At 54.0% G+C, this 17268-nt stretch overlaps 2 protein-coding genes across 3 annotated transcripts; one reads left to right on the top strand and one right to left on the bottom strand.

Moving 5' to 3' along the window:
• The first annotated feature begins 259 nt into the window (after positions 1 to 259).
• On the top strand, positions 260 to 1908 carry LOC104057334 (C-C motif chemokine 4 homolog). The gene is made up of 3 exons (XM_009558685.2): positions 260 to 510; positions 872 to 986; positions 1585 to 1908. The coding sequence occupies exons 1-3, from the start codon at positions 441 to 443 to the stop codon at positions 1670 to 1672; spliced, it is 273 nt and encodes a 90-aa protein (XP_009556980.2). The 5' UTR covers positions 260 to 440; the 3' UTR covers positions 1673 to 1908.
• Positions 1909 to 7433: 5525 nt separating this feature from the next.
• On the bottom strand, positions 7434 to 17263 carry LOC104057357 (E3 ubiquitin-protein ligase TRIM39). Of its 2 annotated transcripts, XM_054084791.1 has the most exons (7): positions 17172 to 17263; positions 16812 to 17072; positions 16132 to 16227; positions 13408 to 13638; positions 13249 to 13271; positions 12650 to 12762; positions 7434 to 12173 (listed from the first exon to the last, which is right to left on the bottom strand). In XM_054084791.1, the coding sequence occupies exons 1-7, from the start codon at positions 17247 to 17249 to the stop codon at positions 11602 to 11604; spliced, it is 1374 nt and encodes a 457-aa protein (XP_053940766.1). In that variant the 5' UTR covers positions 17250 to 17263; the 3' UTR covers positions 7434 to 11601. The 2 variants fall into 2 exon arrangements, with proteins under 2 accessions (XP_053940766.1, XP_053940765.1); XM_054084790.1 differs by having other exon boundaries at positions 7435 to 12173; positions 16812 to 17249.
• Between the last annotated feature and the right edge of the window lie 5 nt (positions 17264 to 17268).

The following is a 17268-nucleotide window of genomic DNA, read 5'->3' as shown; positions in this document are numbered from 1 at the left end:
CGTGCTCTCCAGCCCACTTGCACAGCTCTTGGAAGAATGCAATTTCACCTCCAAGCTGCTTTGGCCAATTGGGTAATAGGGGTCTGTTGACAAATGCAGGAACCTCCACAGAGGAACTTCTTACTAAGGGATGTGCACGAAAGAAACAGAAATAGCAATGGGGACTGTTTCATATCCTGTGTCAATGGGGAGGCTCTGAATCGAGTGCAGAGCTTCTCTCTTCCAGCACTGGGGTTGCTGCTGTGTTCCACCACAAGACTGTTCCACAAGCAGCCTCCTCTCTGGGGGAAATTCCACCATGCCTACGCAAGCCGCTGCTCAGACCTCCTCACCCCATAAATTGAGGACTCGATGGCTGTCTCAGCACCAGACAGAAAAGAGGCTTTCAAGCTCCACTTGCCTGCTTCAGCTTCAGCTTCAGCCATCACATCTCCGCTGACATGAAGGTCTTTGTGGCTACCCTCGCCATTCTCATTGCCGCCTTCTGCTACCAGACATCTGCTGCTCCATGTAAGTTTGGGCTCACCCCGCCTTTCTCTAAGTGGGGACAGGAGAGATGTTGCTGCAGGGACAGGGCCCTTCTGCTAGCCCTTCCACCCCTGGGTCCTTTGCCGAGCCAGACCATCCTCAGGGAGGTGCTCCAGGGCCAGTGGGGCTCTCCTGCCATGGGAAATGCAGCACTCAAAGCACGGCGAGGGCTGTGTCAGCACCAGCTCAGGGTGAACCCAAAAGGAACCAAAGAAGAAAGAAGCCCTTTTCTTTTCTCTTCCTCCTCCAAGCCCTCCTCACTCCCCAGACCTGGGAGGTCGCAGCTCCCCATCCTGGCTCCCCATCCCTTGCCACTGCTGATGACTCTCTTTGCCCTTCACAGTTGGCTCCGACCCACCAACCTCCTGCTGCTTCACCTACGCCTCCCGGCAGCTGCCCCGCAGCTTCGTGGTAGAGTACTATGAGACCAACAGCCAGTGCTCCCAGCCAGCTGTCGTGTAAGTTCTGTTCTCCAGGGTGGTGGTGGGCTCTGCCTTTGGGGGGGAGAGGGAAAGGCCCCTTTTCAAAAGACGGAGGATTGAGGGTGAAGACAGAGAATGAGGGACAGAAGATTCAAGGTGATGCTCCATGGGCTCAGCATGCAGGGGGACAATGAGGATCATCCGGTCCGACCCCGCTGCAGAGAGCAGGGACATCTTCAACTAGATCAGACTGCTCAGAGCCCCATCCAACTTGGCCTTGAATGTTCCATGGTGTTTCATGAACATTCACACGATGGGCATGATGTGCTGCCTGCCCAAATCCTGCTGAGCCCTGGGAGAAGCTGGGCAAGGTGCCCTTCCCTGCAGTGCTCTCCCACCTCTCTCCCAACACTCTCTCCATCTGGACCCAGGAGATGGGAGGGATGGGCAGGCAAGAGGTGTAAGGTGATGGTCTGTGAGCACCGCACTCAGGGGCTCGCTCAAGTCTTGCTCCATCTACACGATGGGCATGATGTGCCACATACCCAAATCCTGCTGATCCTCCAGAGGATGGTGCTGGGTTCCCATCTGGGTTCCTTCACTTTCATCAAGATCTCCTCTCTGCACCCCACAGGTTTGTCACAAGGAAGGGCCGCCAAGTCTGCGCCAACCCTGAGCAGGACTGGGTCCAGCAGTACGTGAATGACCTGGAGCTGAACTGAGCTCCCGGGACAGACCCTGCTGCCCTGTGTACCCCACGACGAGTGAGCCATGGCCAGCGCGGGCTCCATTAGGAATGCCTCAATGCCATTTCACGCTAATTAGGAATGTGCTAGAATCTGAATTTAGTGTTTTGCTATTTAGTTTTTCTATAAGAGAGGGATAAGGTGCAATAACTCCACTCCAGACAGATAAGAATGTTATTTAATAGATATATTTTTTTAAACAAAGACTTATGCTCAGGTTCTATTTGCTGTACTAAATTAATTGTATTTTTTATGTCATATTTAATTCAAAATCTGGAAAATAAATATTTTTGTAAGAACTTTCTGTCTTTGTCTCTATTTGCAGTGACAATAGCTGAAATCACACTAGTGGCAGCATGCTGCTTATTCCCTTTTCTGTGCTGTCAAAACCCTCACAAGTTTTCTCTATACAAACGTGTTGCTTTGCACCTTGAGAAGAGAAAAAAAAATGAAGAAGGAGGTGTGAGAAGGGCAAAAGTTGCATTCAGGTAGTTTGACTCACTCTTTTCTCAAGGTATCTCATCACCAGCCATGACTTCTGGCAGCTGGTTCAGTTCCATCATTGGCCCCATTCGAGTCAATTAAAACATTACCTGTAGGGGCTGGAATTTCATGTGGTGATTGTTTTACGGAGAACTTTCTGTGAGCTGGAGCTAAAATGGATCAGCTGTCCTCAGAGCTGAGGATGGAAAAAATATGTTTCACTGCCAGATTGTCAGAACTGTTTCATCAAACTCTCCTTTAGTTGGGACATGAGGCTTGGCAGATGTGGCCTGATGGGAAAAGGTGTTTTTCCTCCTGTCCATCTCTGGAGATGCAGTGTCCAGGGATGCAGTGTCCAGGGATGAAGTGCCCAAGGATGCAATGTCCAGGGATGAAGTGTCCAGGGATGCAGCATCCAGGGATGTCTGTCCAGAGATGCAGTGCCCAAGGATGCAATGTCCAGGGATGTGTTGTCCAGGGATGAAGCATCCAGGGATGTAAGTCCAGGGATGAAGTGCCTAAGGATGCAATGTCCAGGGATGTAATGTCCAAGGATGCAGTGTCCAGGGATGCAGCATCCAGGGATGTATGTCCAGGGATGAAGTGCCCAAGGATGCAATGTCCAGAGATGCGGTGTCCAGGGATGCAGTGTCCCCTGGTATTGCCCTGCCAGACACCATCCAGAGGGCAGGATCTGCCCCTGCATGGAGACATCTCCACTGCAGCCCTGGGTCTGGTCTCCCACCAGAGCTGAAGGAGATGGAGCCCACACCACTGACGGCATTGAGGTTGATCTGACCAGCTCTGGACATGCACTGTCAGATGAAAACCAATGTCCTGCCTGGACTTCTGATGCCTACAGGGCAGCCCAAGCAAACAGGCTGAGGTCAGAGATCTGTCTGCACTCAGCTCACCCCACAGTGGTTACTCACAGAACTGAGGAGGACAGACATCAACATCAGTGAGACACGGGGGAGCAGAGCAGGAAGGGGGCTTCTGGGAAGGGTTGAAGGAGAGCAGAGGGCAGAAGCATATTGGGAATCATGCAGCGAGAGGAGCCTCAGGTGAGGCTGGAAGGGATCAGAGGGATGTGGGTATGTTTCATAGAATCATGGAACAGTTTGGGTCAGAAGGGACTTAAAGCCCAGCCAGTTCCAACTCCCCTGACACCTTCCACTGGATCAGGGGCTCCAAGCCCCATCCAGCCTGGCCTGGAACACCTCCAGGGATGGGGCAGCCACCACTGCTCTGGGCAACCTGGGCCAGGGCCTTCCCACCCTCACAGCAAAACATTTCTCCTGAAGATCTCATTGCAATCTCCCCTCTTGCACCTCATAACCATTCCCTTTGTCCCATCCCTGCACTCCCTGATCAAGAACCCCTCCCCAGCTTTCCTGGAGCCCCTTTCAATTCTGGAAGCTGCCCTAAGGTCTCCCCAGAGCCTTTTCTTCTCCACGCTGAGCAACCCCAACTCTCTCAGCCTCTCTTCACCTCATAGAGGAGGTGTTTGAGGGAGGAAGGAGCGTATTGGTTATGTCAAGAGCCTCCTCACTTCAGGAACTGCAGCCCCCACCTCCTTCACTCACGAGGCAGCGTGCGCTCCATCAGTCATCCCGCTACAGCGCTGACTGCACCAAGCTTAAAACAGCATCTGAAGAGGAGGGGGTGAATGGGAGGGCAGTGCCAGGGAGCAGGACCAGGGGGTCCTTCACTGAGGAGCTGCTGAGAGGAAGCCCATGATTCATGGTTTGGGTGGGCATCACCATGAAGATGGCTATGCCTTGGTGACAAGAAGCTGCTCTTTCGTGCAAGGGCATGGCTTTGGTCACAGCATGGACTCCCAGGGCACTGCACAGCCCAGGACCAGCACTGGGAGCAGGGGTCATTGTTGCCACGCTGAAGGTGAGGAGACCTTGGTTGTTGAGTACCAACCAGCCCTCTACCTGAGTGCCAGAGCGCAGTAGCTTCACATTGAGGACTGAGATTGGTGCAAAGTAGGGTGCTCAGTGCTGCCCTCACTTCAGGGAACAGCAGGAAGAAGGGACAGAGTCACAGAATCACAGCATGGTTTGGGATCAAAAGGACCTCAAAGCCCATCCAGTCCCACTCCCTGCCATGGGCAGGGACACCTCCCACTGGATCAGGGGCTCCAAGCCCCTTCCAACCTGGTCTTCAGCCCCTCCAGGGATGGGGCAGCCACCACTGCTCTGGGCAACCTGGGCCAGGGCCTCCCCACCCTCACAGCAAAACAGTTCTGCCTAAGATCTCATCTCAATCTCCCCTCTTGCAGCTCAAAACCTTTCCCCCTCATCCTATCCCTGCACTCCCTGATGAAGAGCTTGGTAGAGAATGGAGGAGACTTGCAATGGGCTCATCCCCATATGGCTTGAACCTCTCCAGTCCCTCATGGATACAAGCCCCGTATTCCGATGGCACTGGAAGCACTTCCACAGCGTTGGTGTTCCTTGTTGAAGGACACAGCGTGCAGAGTCACCCGGGGAGCACCATCCCGCCCCTACACTGTTTGAGCCTGTCACAAACAACCCCATGAGCCAACGTCCTTAACAACCCCGGTCACATTCAAGCCACCCACGGCAGACACCCACCCCAGGTACCTCAGCTCACTCCTCACCACTATTCTGGGAGCCTGCAGGGAGTCCTGAATTGCTCATGTCTTTCTTGATCTTACACCCACCTACGCGTGACAGCTCCGAGGAGCCCTTAAAGTGCATGCGAAGAACGCGGCACACTCATTACTCCACACCCACAGGCACAGAGGTGTGAATGAAGCCTGCACGAGCAAGGCAAAGGCTCCCAGCAGGCTGCTGTGTGCCTCCAAGGCCCTCAAGAAGCAGTGTGTGCATGGAGAAAGCATCCTTAGTGATCTTCAGAGCCACCACATTTTGCAAAGGACAAGGAGGAGGAGCACAGGAAAGTGGTCTGGGGCAGGGACAGGCAGGCAGGGGCTGCAGAACCTATGTTGCCGTTACCTCAGATCTGCACCCAGGGATTACTCTGCACAGAACAGGGGGTAGATTTGCTAGATGGGCTGATGCAGATGTTTGAGGCTGACCTTGCTGCTAGAGCTGGGCAATGTAAGAAAACCCTCACACTGTGCTGCCCTTGGAGGAGTCCAATGATGTACCAATGCTTATGCATGGGTTTCAACATGCTCAGCCTTCCCAGCAGATTGAGGAAGGCAATTCTATCCCTCTACCCTGCTCTCCTAAGCCCTCACCTGGAGCCCAGTGTCCAGTTCTGCAGTCCTTAGCAGAGGAGGGACATGGAGCTGCTGGAGTGAGTCCAGAGGAGGCCATGAAGATGATCTGGAGTACCTCCCATAAGAGTTGGGGTTGTCCAGCCTGGAGAAGAGAAGGCTCTGAGGAGACCTTAGAGCTGCTTCAGGTACTGAAAGGGGCTCCAGGGAAGCTGTGGAGGTGCTCTTGATCAGGGAGTGCAGGGAGAGGATGAGGGGAAATGGCTTTAAATTGGACATCAGGAAGAAACAATTCACAATGAAGGTGTGGAGGCCCTGGCCCAGGTTGCCCAGAGCCGTGGTGGCTGTCCCATCCCTGGAGGTGTTCCAGGCCAGGTTGGATGGGGCTTGGAGCCCCTGATCCAGTGGGATGTGTCCTTGCCCATGGCAGGGGAATGGAACTGGATGTGCTTTGAGGTCCCTTTCCAACCCTAACCATTCCATGATTCCATGATGAGTTCGCAGGCTCAGTACAAAAGCAATATTTTCTGAAACCGACAACAATCCCAGACTTTCAGGGCTGAAGAAGACACAGGATTATGCTAGAGACAGTGCCCGGCTACCACTTTCCCCTAATGGTGAGCAGAAGGCACAAATGGCAATGAGGACCTGCAAGAACATTTCTGCTCAGTTCTTAGACACAGACAACTACTCACATCCCCCTAAGATGACAAAGCTTTTTCCTCTGACTCAAAGGAGAAAGATGCTCACAGTTTTTGAGAAAACACATTTCTAAAATCGAAGGTCAAGAATTTCTGCTGTACTGAATCTTAACAGGCAACTCAGTCAGCATCTCTGGGTGACCACGCTGTCCCTGGAATTGCCACCTAAAAATGCGACATTAATCTACTGACTGCTCAGAAAAACAGCTCTCTGATCACCCTACCCCAACCCATCTGCCAAACACGGCATCGTGATCAATCACTGCCTCCAGTAAAACCACACACCTGGAGCAGACCCTGGGACTCACCACAGCACGAGAGTGCCTCAGCCCAAAATGGCCCTGAAAAATATCGGTGTATACAGATCGTAGAATCATGGAATGGTTTCAGTCGGCAGTTCCACCCCCTGCCATGGGCAGGGACACCTCTCACTGGATCAGGTTGCTCCAAGCCCCATCCAACCTGGTCTTCAACACCTCCAGGGATGGAGCAACCACCACTCCTCCTGGGCCAGAGCAGAGGGGCAGAATGCCCTCCATGGACCTGCTGGTCCCACGGCTTTGGATGCAGCCCAGGACATGGTTGGTTTCTGGGCTGTGAGTTCACGTTGCCGGTTCCTGTTGAGCTTCTCCTTCCCCGGCACTCCAAGTCCTCCTCCTCAGGGCTGCTTCCAATCCATTCTCTGCCCAGCCTGTGTTTGTTCTTGCCACTGCTCTGACGCAGGGGCAGGAACTTGCACTTGGCCTGGTTGAACTCCATGAGGTTTGCACATGTGCCAATCTTCCCCCAGCATATGGAAATCAAATGGAAATGGTGTGACTGTGATTGGCCTGGCACATACGGGTCAGCCCTTTGGGTAATAAAGGACCTGATGGTGCCATGTGAGGGTCACCATCTTTCTTGGAGATGGGGAGCAGGAGCACATGTGGGAAGACCCTCATGCTCAGATCAGACCATGCTGTGCCATGCAGCCATCCCTCACCACTGGGGTGAGCGCTCCAAGCAGAATCAAAGAATTATTGAATCATTAAGTTTGGAAATGACCTCTAAGCTCATCCAGTCCAACTCCACTGTGCCTGCAAAACCATGTCCTAAAGTGCCACAGACACGGTTTTTGACACCCTCCTAAGGGATGGAGACTCTCCCACTGCCCTGGGCAACGTCAGCCGAGGCTTCCCCACTCTGTCAGTAAAGAAATTTTCCCTGATATCCAATCTAAACCTCCTCAGTGCAACTTGAGGCCATTTCCTCTTGTCCTATCACCTGTTACATGGGAGAAGAGATCTGGTCCTCGCTGGGCAGGATCTGTGTGGAGGTCAGAGCCAGGCAATAAGTGCATTTCCACCAAGGACAGGAGCAAGCTCCACTTGTCATGACTTGAACAGACAACCTGCTTGCAAATAGCTTTAGGAACAGCTTTAACTTTAATTCATCAGGGAACTGTAAAAGCCCAGGTCCCGGTGCTCCCAGCTTATCTCTAGCTGCCTGTTCCAAGTGGGCATCTCAGGGCAGACCGTATCTGCCCCAAGAAATTCCTTAGTTGCAGGTGATACAAAGAGAGAGCCAGCTGGAAAAATTTACAGCATCTTAAGAGTAGTCTCATGCCTTCAACCTTTGCTCTCCTTCTGGGGAAAGGCAGATTCATGGTTTCTAGGAATGCTTTGGGTGCTGCACTGGGGTGAGTTCACATCCTTTCTGCTCATTCATTTCTTCCGCCTCTTCGCAAGATCTCTGAACTGTTGCACTTCCTCCTGTCTCTTCTGTAAGCACCCTTTGTCCCTCCAGTGCCACAACAGAAGCCGCTTGTCTGTGACCCTGCCATAGTTGGACTGCTCTGGCTTCCTGGACAGGTTCCATCCTACCAGCTCCTCCCACCCCTCTGACATTCAGTCTGGTCTTTTCCCAGCTGCTACCTTGCACCCTGCACGGCAGGTTTCCCTGGCTGCCCTCACCTTTCTCATCTTCTCAGGCTCCATAAAATCCCTCTGCAAGTTCTCCATGAAGGTCAGGTCGATGAGCAGGGCCATTGCCAAGATGCATTTCCCTTCTCCTTCCTGGGACACGGCCAAGCAGGGACGGTGATCCACTAGCTGGTCTCTTCTCCCTTCTGTGCAGCCTCCAAAAGGAAGAGCCTGCAGCTGAAGGGAGGAGGTAGGACTCCCCAAAATAAAACCAAATTCAGCTGAGAGGAACTGCTGTCTCAGGTCCAGCATCATTTTTCACCATTAGGCTCCTAAAGCGCCAATCAGAACCTCTCTAGAGAAATCATGCTGAGCATTTACGTGTACTTTATCAAATCTCATTTTATTTTAATTTAATTGCTCTTTAATTAAGTAACCCCATGTCCCTTCCTGCCTCCTGGCCCAGCAGACCACAGGCACTTTGGTTTATCATAGAATCATAGAATCACCAGGTTGGAAAGGACCCACTGGATCATCGAGTCCAACCGCCCCTAACACTCCCTTAAACCATGTCCCTCAGCACTTCATCCACCCGTTCCTTAAACACCTCCAGGGAAGGCGACTCGACCCCCTCCCTGGGCAGCCTCTGACAGTGCCCGATGACCCTTTCTGTGAAAAATTTTTTTCTGATGTCCAGCCTGAACCTCCCCTGGCGGAGCTTCAGGCAATTCCCCCTTGTCCTGTCCTCTGTCACTGGGGAGAAGAGCCCAGCTCCCTCCTCTCCACAACCTCCTTTCAGGCAGTTGTAGAGAGCAATAAGGTCTCCCCTCAGCCTCCTCTTCTCCAGGATAAACAACCCCAGCTCTCTCAGCCGCTCCTCGTAAGACTTGTTCTCCAGCCCCTCACCAGCTTCGTTGCTCTTCTCTGGACATAATCCAGAGCCTCAACATCCTTCTTGTGGTGAGGGGACAGAACTGAACACAGTATTCGAGGTGTGGTCTCACCAGTGCTGAGTACAGAGGGAGAATAACCTCCCTGGACCTGCTGGTCACACCGTTTCTGATCCAAGCCAAGATGCCATTGGCCTTCTTGGCCACCTGGGCACACTGCTGGCTCATGTTCAGTCGGCTGCCAACCATTACCCCCAGGTCCTTCTCCTCCATGCAGCTCTCCAGCCATTCTTCCCCCAGTCTGAAGCACTGCATAGGGTTTTTGTGCCCCAAATGATTGTTGTGCCCCAGGTGACTGGGACTGGCTGATGCCACAGATGGGCTTAAGGACCTGTGAGGTTTTCCTCCAGCAATACAGTGGCAGACTGCTTGAGCAGTACAGGTAAGAGAAGGAATGTCCCAGGCCATGGAGAGGGCAAAGGTGACCTTTGGAGACATCAGCAGAGGCTGAGTTATTTTTCTTGCCCCAGGTTTTGTAGTCTCTGAAGTGCCCCCATCCTGGTGTGTGCACCACAAAGCTTCCCATGCTTTAAGATTTCCCGTCCCGAGGGCTTGGGAGGGGAGGCACCTAACAACCTTGAGGTGACCTGCAGCCCAGGAGCCACCAGGCAGTGCAGCACCCCCACACACATAGATGTCCGCTTGCCTTCACCCCAGATCCCAGCAGCAGGAGGTTGAATTGTGGCCAACTGCACATGCAGATGCCACTACCGCACCACTGCCTGGCAGGTGCCCGGCTTGCTGACATGTCCCATTGATGCCACAGCAGGATCTCCTGAGGACCCTCTCTGAGCCAGAGAGGAACAGATTGTCTTTGCCCTCTGAGTTGGCTTTGAGCACCCTGATCCAGTGAGAGGTGTCTCTGCCCGTGGCGGGGGCTGGAACCGGAAGGGCTTTGAGGTCACTTTGAACTGGAGGGTTTTAAGATCCCCCCCAACCCAAACCATTCCATGATTCTATGATTCTACGAGACATTGTGGATTACTTGGGGCTAACAAGCAAGGATAAAGGCACCACAAAACCACGCTGCCAACCACACAAGGCTCCCTCAAATCAACCCTTTATTGCCTAGTTCTGGTACAACTCACACCAAAATCGGCACCGTGCAGCAGGCTGGGTGTGCGCCCTTCTCCCACGAGCTGAGCAGGAGGGCAGGAGCAGGCGGCAGGCTCCTCCGCCCCTGCTGACACCACGGGGAGTGCTGGCACATCCCCACCATGAAGCGTCCTTCTCAGCACGGGGGAGGCACACGGTGGGTGTCACACTTGGTTGGTCACCTCCGGCAGCCGGGAGCACGTAGGGACCCTGCCAGGATGCTCACCAAGGCACACAGATCTGGGGGTGCTGGGTGACAACAAGCTGACCATGAGCCAGCAGGGCCCTGGCAGCCAAGAGGGCAATAGTGTCCTGGGTGCATCCAGCACGGCATCACCAGCCGGGCCAGGGAGGGGATTGTCCCGCTCTGCTCCACACTGGGGTGGCTCCACCTTGAACACTGGGGCAGTTCTGGGAGACACAGGATAAAAAGGATCTAAAGGTACTGGAGAGCATCCAGAGGAGGGCACGGAGCTGGGGAAGGGTTTAGCGGGGAAGAGTGTGAGGAGCAACTGAAGTCCCTGGGACTGTTCAGCCTGGAGGAGACTTAGATAGGTGAAGATTCACTTAGAAATAAATCTTAGATAGGGAGAGGAGGGGATCGCTCATAAGGTGAGCTTTCATCATGCAGATTTTATGACTCTCCTGCTCACCAACATACTGGCCAGAAGAGAGAGATGGAGGCAGGGAAGGTGATCTAACCTGATGGGAAATGGCCACAAAAATTGTCTTGTGCACAGTGAGCAAAGGAAGGCTCAGAAGAAAATGGACTGTCAGCACAGTGATGTTAGAGAGAGAAGGGAGTTGCTAAAGTTAAAAATGACAACTGATTTCTAAATGCAAAAGCAATGGGCTGGATTCTGAAATGGGACCAAATCCCGCTGGAAACCGCTGGCACAAAGAGCTCCACGAGAACAGACTTGTTATGCTCTGCTCCACGCTGGGGCAGCCCCACCTTGAGCACTGGGGGCCATTCTGGGCACCACAGGATAAAAAGGGTCTAAAGCTACTGGAGAGCATCCAGAGGAGGGCACGGAGCTGGGGAAGGGTTTGTAGGGGAAGAGTGTGAGGAGCGGCTAAAGTCCCTGGGAATGTTCAGCCTGAAGGAGAGGAGACTGAGGGGAGACCTCATCACGCTCTGCAGCTTCCTCACACGGGGAGGAAGAGGAGCATGCGCTGAGCTCTTCTCTCTGGTGACCAAGGACAGGAGCCGAGGGAATGGCAGGAAGCTGTGCCAGGGGAGGGTTAGGTTGGACATGAGGAAAAGGTTCTTCCCCAGAGGGTGGTGGAGCCCTGGAACAGCTCCCAGGGAAGCAGTCACAGCACCAAGGCTGACAATATTCCAGAAGCATTTGGCCAACGTCCTCAGTGCCACAGTGTGAATGTTGGGTTTGTCCTGTGCAGGGATAGGAGTTGGACTCAATGACCCTTGTGGGTCCCTTCCAGCTCAGGATATTCTATGATTCTGATTCCCCCATGCTGCCCCACTCACACAAGGAGCTGGTCAAGCTCCCAGGGCCATTGCTCTCCTACTGGTGAGAAGCTAGGACAGTCACTGTCACAAGATGATGCAACCGGTCCCCTGTGTGTCCCTGACCCAGGAGATCACCAAGGGCTCTGCATTTCTGCCCCCTAAAAAGGCACCCAGGAAGAAGAGAGGCTGGAGATTCCCAGAAAACTTGTCAGTGAAGGTGTAAATGTGGGAGCGGTCAGTCACATTGTAAAAAGAGATTTCTCCTGCCTCATAGTCCAGGAAGATACCAATGCGCCGTGGTCTCACGCTTATGGTCAGAGGGGAGACAGGTGAAGTGAGGGCCTCATAGTTGACCCCGTTTTGCAGCCGCAGCACCCAGTAGCCATTGTTTGGGGAGAAGAAGACGTTGCCTTTCCGGCTGGCAGACTCCCTGCACAGCCCCAAGCCCCACTCAGGTTTGTCTCCCACCTGCACCTCCCAGTAGGAGCGTCCTGAGAAGAAGACCTGGCTCCCCAGCACCACTGGCGCAGTGCCGAACCTCTTGGGGTTTTCAAAGAGGGACAGGAGCAGCTTCTTGCTCCCACGCCGCACGCTTTTGCGGTCCTCGGACAGGGAGAGCTCAGGGTGCGCTGTGTCAGGGTCCAGAGTCACGTCCACTGGAGGAAGAGAAGAGTGGAAGGACAGATGAGGCTTCAGGGATCTGCAGACTCAGACACGAGCAGGTGTCTGTGACCGGGATGCTGGTTTCCTCTCTCCCACATGGTGCCCACAGCTTTGCAGAGCTCCCAGTGCTGCCCCACAGTGAGGAAGCGCAACAGAGAATCATGCTAACCATAAACCACACCAAAACTTCCGGCACCTGGTGGCAGAGGAGGAACAGAATGAGGGCAGCCCCACCACCCCGGCACAACTTAAGAAAGAGCCAACATTGAGCCAAGGAGTTCATGGGCAACACAGAGCCTGAAACTCTAGAGGAACTTCTGCAGGGTCACCTCACAATCCATCCAAGACCAGAATGAGGAAGGTCTCTCCACCACAAAACCAGCCTGAACTCAACAGTACACAAACTGGCAGCAGCTGGACAAAGCTTGGTAAAAAACCCTCCCCTGGGGCACAAAAGCAGCCTCCTCACCTTTGAACTTCTTCAGCATGTCCCTCAGGCCAAGGCAGCGCTCAGGGATGCTGTAGTTTTCCTTCAAGGTCACGGACACAACCTTGGGGGACTGGAACTTTACTCCCTCGCACCTAGAAGGAGAGCAATATTCATGGGCTGCATCAGAGCCCACAGCACGGCCAGTCTTCTGCTGGGGCTGTAGTTTAATGCCTTCCTGTGGGCTGTACAGATGCGTCTCCTCCCTTGAGTTCTTCAGCTGTGAAGAGCACTAGGGGTAACTGCTTGCTTATCACTGAGCTCAATGGGACCAGAGCTAAATGACGCGAGGAGCAGCAATGCCAGTCCCTGGGAAGGAAGGAGAAAGTCCGGCCAGGCAGCATGGCCCTTAGTAGAGAACACAGCCCACATGACACAAGGCCAAGCAAGGCTTTGCCTCTGGGGGACTGGAAGAAGAAGATGGAGTCTCTTCTCCCGCCCCCGCCGGTCTCAGTCCCAGGGAGGACCAAACCAGATGCTGGGCAAGGAGGAGATGGGGTGTCTGGCATGGAGCAGACATGAACATCTCACAGAGCTCAGAGGCAGCCAGGATGGTGGGAAGAATGAGCATGGGTACATACCTGCTCAGGATGCTTTTCATGTCCTAGAAGGAGAAGAGAAAAAACATTCTGGGGGGTGGGCTCCAGAGTCTTGCACCCAGTAGCCAACCTGTTCTGGCCAACCATCCAGGTGGCAAAGGCAATAGGGATGAGTCAGTGGGGCCAATGGCAGAGCCTGACCTTGAGCAGCCCGTCATCTGCCTGCTGGGTCTTTTCCTTTATCTCCAGGATAAGCTCTTCCAGCAATGACTTCTGCTCCACCAGCCTGGCCAGATTTTCATTGATCAGCAGCAGAATCCTCTTCTCCTCCTCCTCCAGCTTCTGGAGCAGCAGCTTCTCCTCGTCCACCAGCAGCCGATGCAGCTTCCCGAACTCACTCACAATCCTCTCCCGTTTTTTCTTCACTGTCTCCTAGTGATAAGAAAGCACACGTTAGCCAGGCTACCAATACAGAATTAGATTCTATAGCGCCCATGCCTGGCGTCAGGTCCTGGGAAACCACTGAATTTTTTGATAAGCACATTTATTTCCAAAAACAACCTGAGGCTACTCGCTGGGCTTCCTTCCCACTTGGCATCCTCTGTTTACCAGCAGGAGGATGCTGCCCAGGGCATTCCTGCCCAGACGGATCTCAGATGTCTGATGATGGCTGAGTACAGCACAGGGCAGCTGCGGGGAAGGAGATGCCATCAGGTGTTGGGGTAGGATTTAATTGAATCATAAAATCATAGAATGTCCTGAGTTGGAAGGGACCCACAAGGATCATCATGTCCAACCCCTGTCCCTGCACAGGACACCTCAACATTCACACCGTGGGGCTGAGGGCATTGACCAAACACTTCTGGAATATTGTCAGCCTTGGCACCGTGACTGCTTCCTTGGGGGCTGTTCCAGGGCTCCACCACCCTCTGGGGGAAAACCTTTTCCTCATGTCCAACCTAACGCTCCCCTGGCACAGCTTCCTGCCATTCCCTCGGCTCCTGTCCTTGGTCACCAGAGAGAAGAGCTCAGCGCCTGCTCCTCCTCCTCCCCGTGTGAGGAAGATACAGAGTGCAATGAGGTCCCCCCTCAGTCTCCTTTTCTTCAGGCTGAACAGACACAGGGACTCCAGCTGCTCCCCACACTCTTCCCCTCTAAATCCTTCCCCAACTCCGTGCCCTCCTCTGGATGCTCTACAGCAGCTTTAATCTTTTTTATCCTGTGTTGCTCAGAACTGCCCCCAGTGCTCAAGGTGGAGCCTCCCCCGCGTGGAGCAGAACAGGACAATCCCCTCCCTGGCCCGGCTGGCGATGCTGTTTTGGATGAGCCCAGGACACCGTTGCCCTCTTGGCTGCCAGGGCACACTGTAGATGTGGTTCAGCTCTTCCCCGGCTGGGTTCAGTTTGACCCACAGCTCAGGTAGCCAGGAGGAAATGCTCCTTGCCTGGAAAAACCCATAGCAATGGGAAAGAGGTGGAAGAAGCCCCGGAACTGGGGAGAGCCAGGGAGGACTCCCTGGGTGTCTGAGAGCTCTCCTGATAGCCAAGGTCTCCGAGTTGTTTTAGGCTTTTTTGCCTGAGCCTGAAGAATCAGTGCTTTGCTGGAAACCTGACGCCCCAGGCAAACACACTGCAGTCAGCAAGGACCATGAAACCTCAAAATGCCAAAGATAAACAAAAGGAAAGTGAATTGCATTTATTTTTCCACCCAACCACATGTTTTCTTGGTCCTGGATGAAGAAAGCTGGATGAGCCAGGACACTTGCAGCCACTTCCCCACCACCACACACAAGGGATATTTGTTCCTGTTTAGTAAAATGTGCAACCAGCTGGAAGGAAGACAGGGGCATCTCAACCACGGCCCCAGAGGTCTGACTCGGGTGGGAAGAGTGACACAGGGATTTCACAGCCCCTCAACCCCAAGGGGGACAGCGGGCACAGAGGGTCACCCCAAAACCCTACTACCCGCTTGGTCCGGCTGCTGTGGGCAGGGGACCTGACCAAACAACTGAGGGAATGCAGAGAGACCTGTTTTCCCTGCCAAAGGTGATTAGTCATCAACTCCAGATCTGGGAGGGATGACTCGCTCCAGTAGTTTCGTTTCCTTTGCTGCAGTTACTTTTCCTTTCATGCTTTCACCCCAGAGGGAGGGGAAATGCACTCATTCAGCTTTTCTTTTTCCTAATGAAAGCACTTCTCATTCCTATTGCTGCAAAACGGAGTTCACCATCTGCCTCGTGACTGGTTTGTAACTCAAGCACACGTTGCAAACAAAAAGGCAATTAAAAAATAGCCCATGTCTATTTGTTTCACCAGCAATGAGTCCCTGTGGTTTCGTGGAAGCTGGTGCACAGCTCTTTGCAAAGCATTTCTTTGCAAACCTGTCTAATTTTCTGCAGAGCTGCAGATGGTTATTTAGCCTGGATTCCAGCTCTGGTCCTGCATGAGAGCAGGACATGGGGACAGGTCCCATTCAGAACACCATGACAAGTTCATAATCCCAGATAGGGAAAGCTTAGAGCAGCCTCCAGTACTGAAAGAGGCTCCAGGAAAGCTGGGAAGGGGTTCTTGGTCAGGGAGGGCAGGGAGAGGATGAAGGGAACAGTTTTGAGCTGCAACAGGGGAAATTGAGATGAGATCTTAGGGAGATATACTTCACTGTGAGGGTGGGGAGGCCCTGGCCCAGGTTGCCCAGAGCAGTGGTGGCTGCCCCATCCCTGGAGATGTTCCAGGCCAGGTTGGATGGGGCTTGGAGCAACCTGATCCAATGGGAGGTGTCCCTGCCAATGGCAGGGGGGTGGGACTGGATGGGCTTTGAGGTCCCTTCCAGCCCAAATCATTCCCTGATTCTATGATTCAGGGTTAGGTTTTTTTAATTGCTGATATCTGTGAAGCTCATTCACTAAGAATTAAGCCAGGCACCTGCCTTGCACTCCTGGGTTTTCAACCTTTCTGCTGACTCACGCTTCTTCACGTCCTCCACTTCCTTCAAAAGATTCTCTAGACATCTGTGGAGTTTGACCTGAAAAGAGAAGAAAGGGGCTCAGCACCCACCAAGTGCCATGGTTTGGCTCCAGGACCCTCAGTGCCAGCTGGGGTGGTGACCCCGTGCCAGGCACTGCCAGCCCTGGCACCCAACCCAGCAGCTGTGCCCTTCGCTCCACTCATAGCGTTAACCCTCTCCACACTCTGTGGCTTTTCCCCATATTTTGCTCACTATCGAGGTTTTTGGAGAGCAGAGCGACTGCTGCCCGCAGCACTGGGACACAAGGCTGCTGCTGGCACACTGCTAGGGACACGGGGTTTAGGTGTCAGCAGCTTCACACCACTCCACCAAGATGAAATGTCCCCAGGGCAGCACTCACCACCCCAACTTCTCCAGCGGTGTCCTGGAGCTGGACAGGCAGGGGTAAACCTGGGTACCTCCACAGTTTGGGAGCCAGCAGGTCCAGTCACAACAAGAGCAGCTGGGTAGGTGCCACTGTCTCTGCCACCCCGTCCTCTATTTCCCTGACAGAGCCACCAGGGATGTTGGGAGAGGGGCTGTGGGGTCCTGGTAGGTGCCAGGGTGCATCAGGCAGGATGGGGACCTCCAGCCTCCCCTACCTTATACACCTGCACGGCCTCCTCGATGGGATAGACGGTATGCAGGCGGTGGCGCAGGGACTCCCGGCACACCACGCAGATGGGCTCCTCATCCTCCTCACAGAAGAGCTTGAGGCACTCCTCGTGCTGGACACAGAGCGGGGTCTCTGGCCCCAGCTCCACCACCGAGCCACCCTTCAGCCCCAGCTGCCGGATGCTCTCCACGATGCTGGCCAACTGCCGGTTGGGTCGGAAGCCGCTGCGGTGGCAGGAGGCACGGCACTGTGGGCAGGAGAAGGGACCATCGGCACGGATGCCCTTCTCCTGGCAGTGCTTGACGATGCAGCCCCGGCAGAAGTTGTGCCCGCAGTCGATGCTGACCGGCTCGCTCATGTACTCCAGGCAGATGGGGCAGATGGCCTCTTCCTGCAGCCGCTCCAGGGCACCTGCCAGCGCCATGGTGGCCACCGCTGCCTCG

This window comes from Cuculus canorus, chromosome 20 (assembly GCF_017976375.1).
Source record: "Cuculus canorus isolate bCucCan1 chromosome 20, bCucCan1.pri, whole genome shotgun sequence".
In the NCBI taxonomy this organism is placed as follows: Eukaryota; Metazoa; Chordata; class Aves; order Cuculiformes; family Cuculidae; genus Cuculus; species Cuculus canorus.
This window is presented reverse-complemented; position numbering and strand designations above follow the sequence as displayed.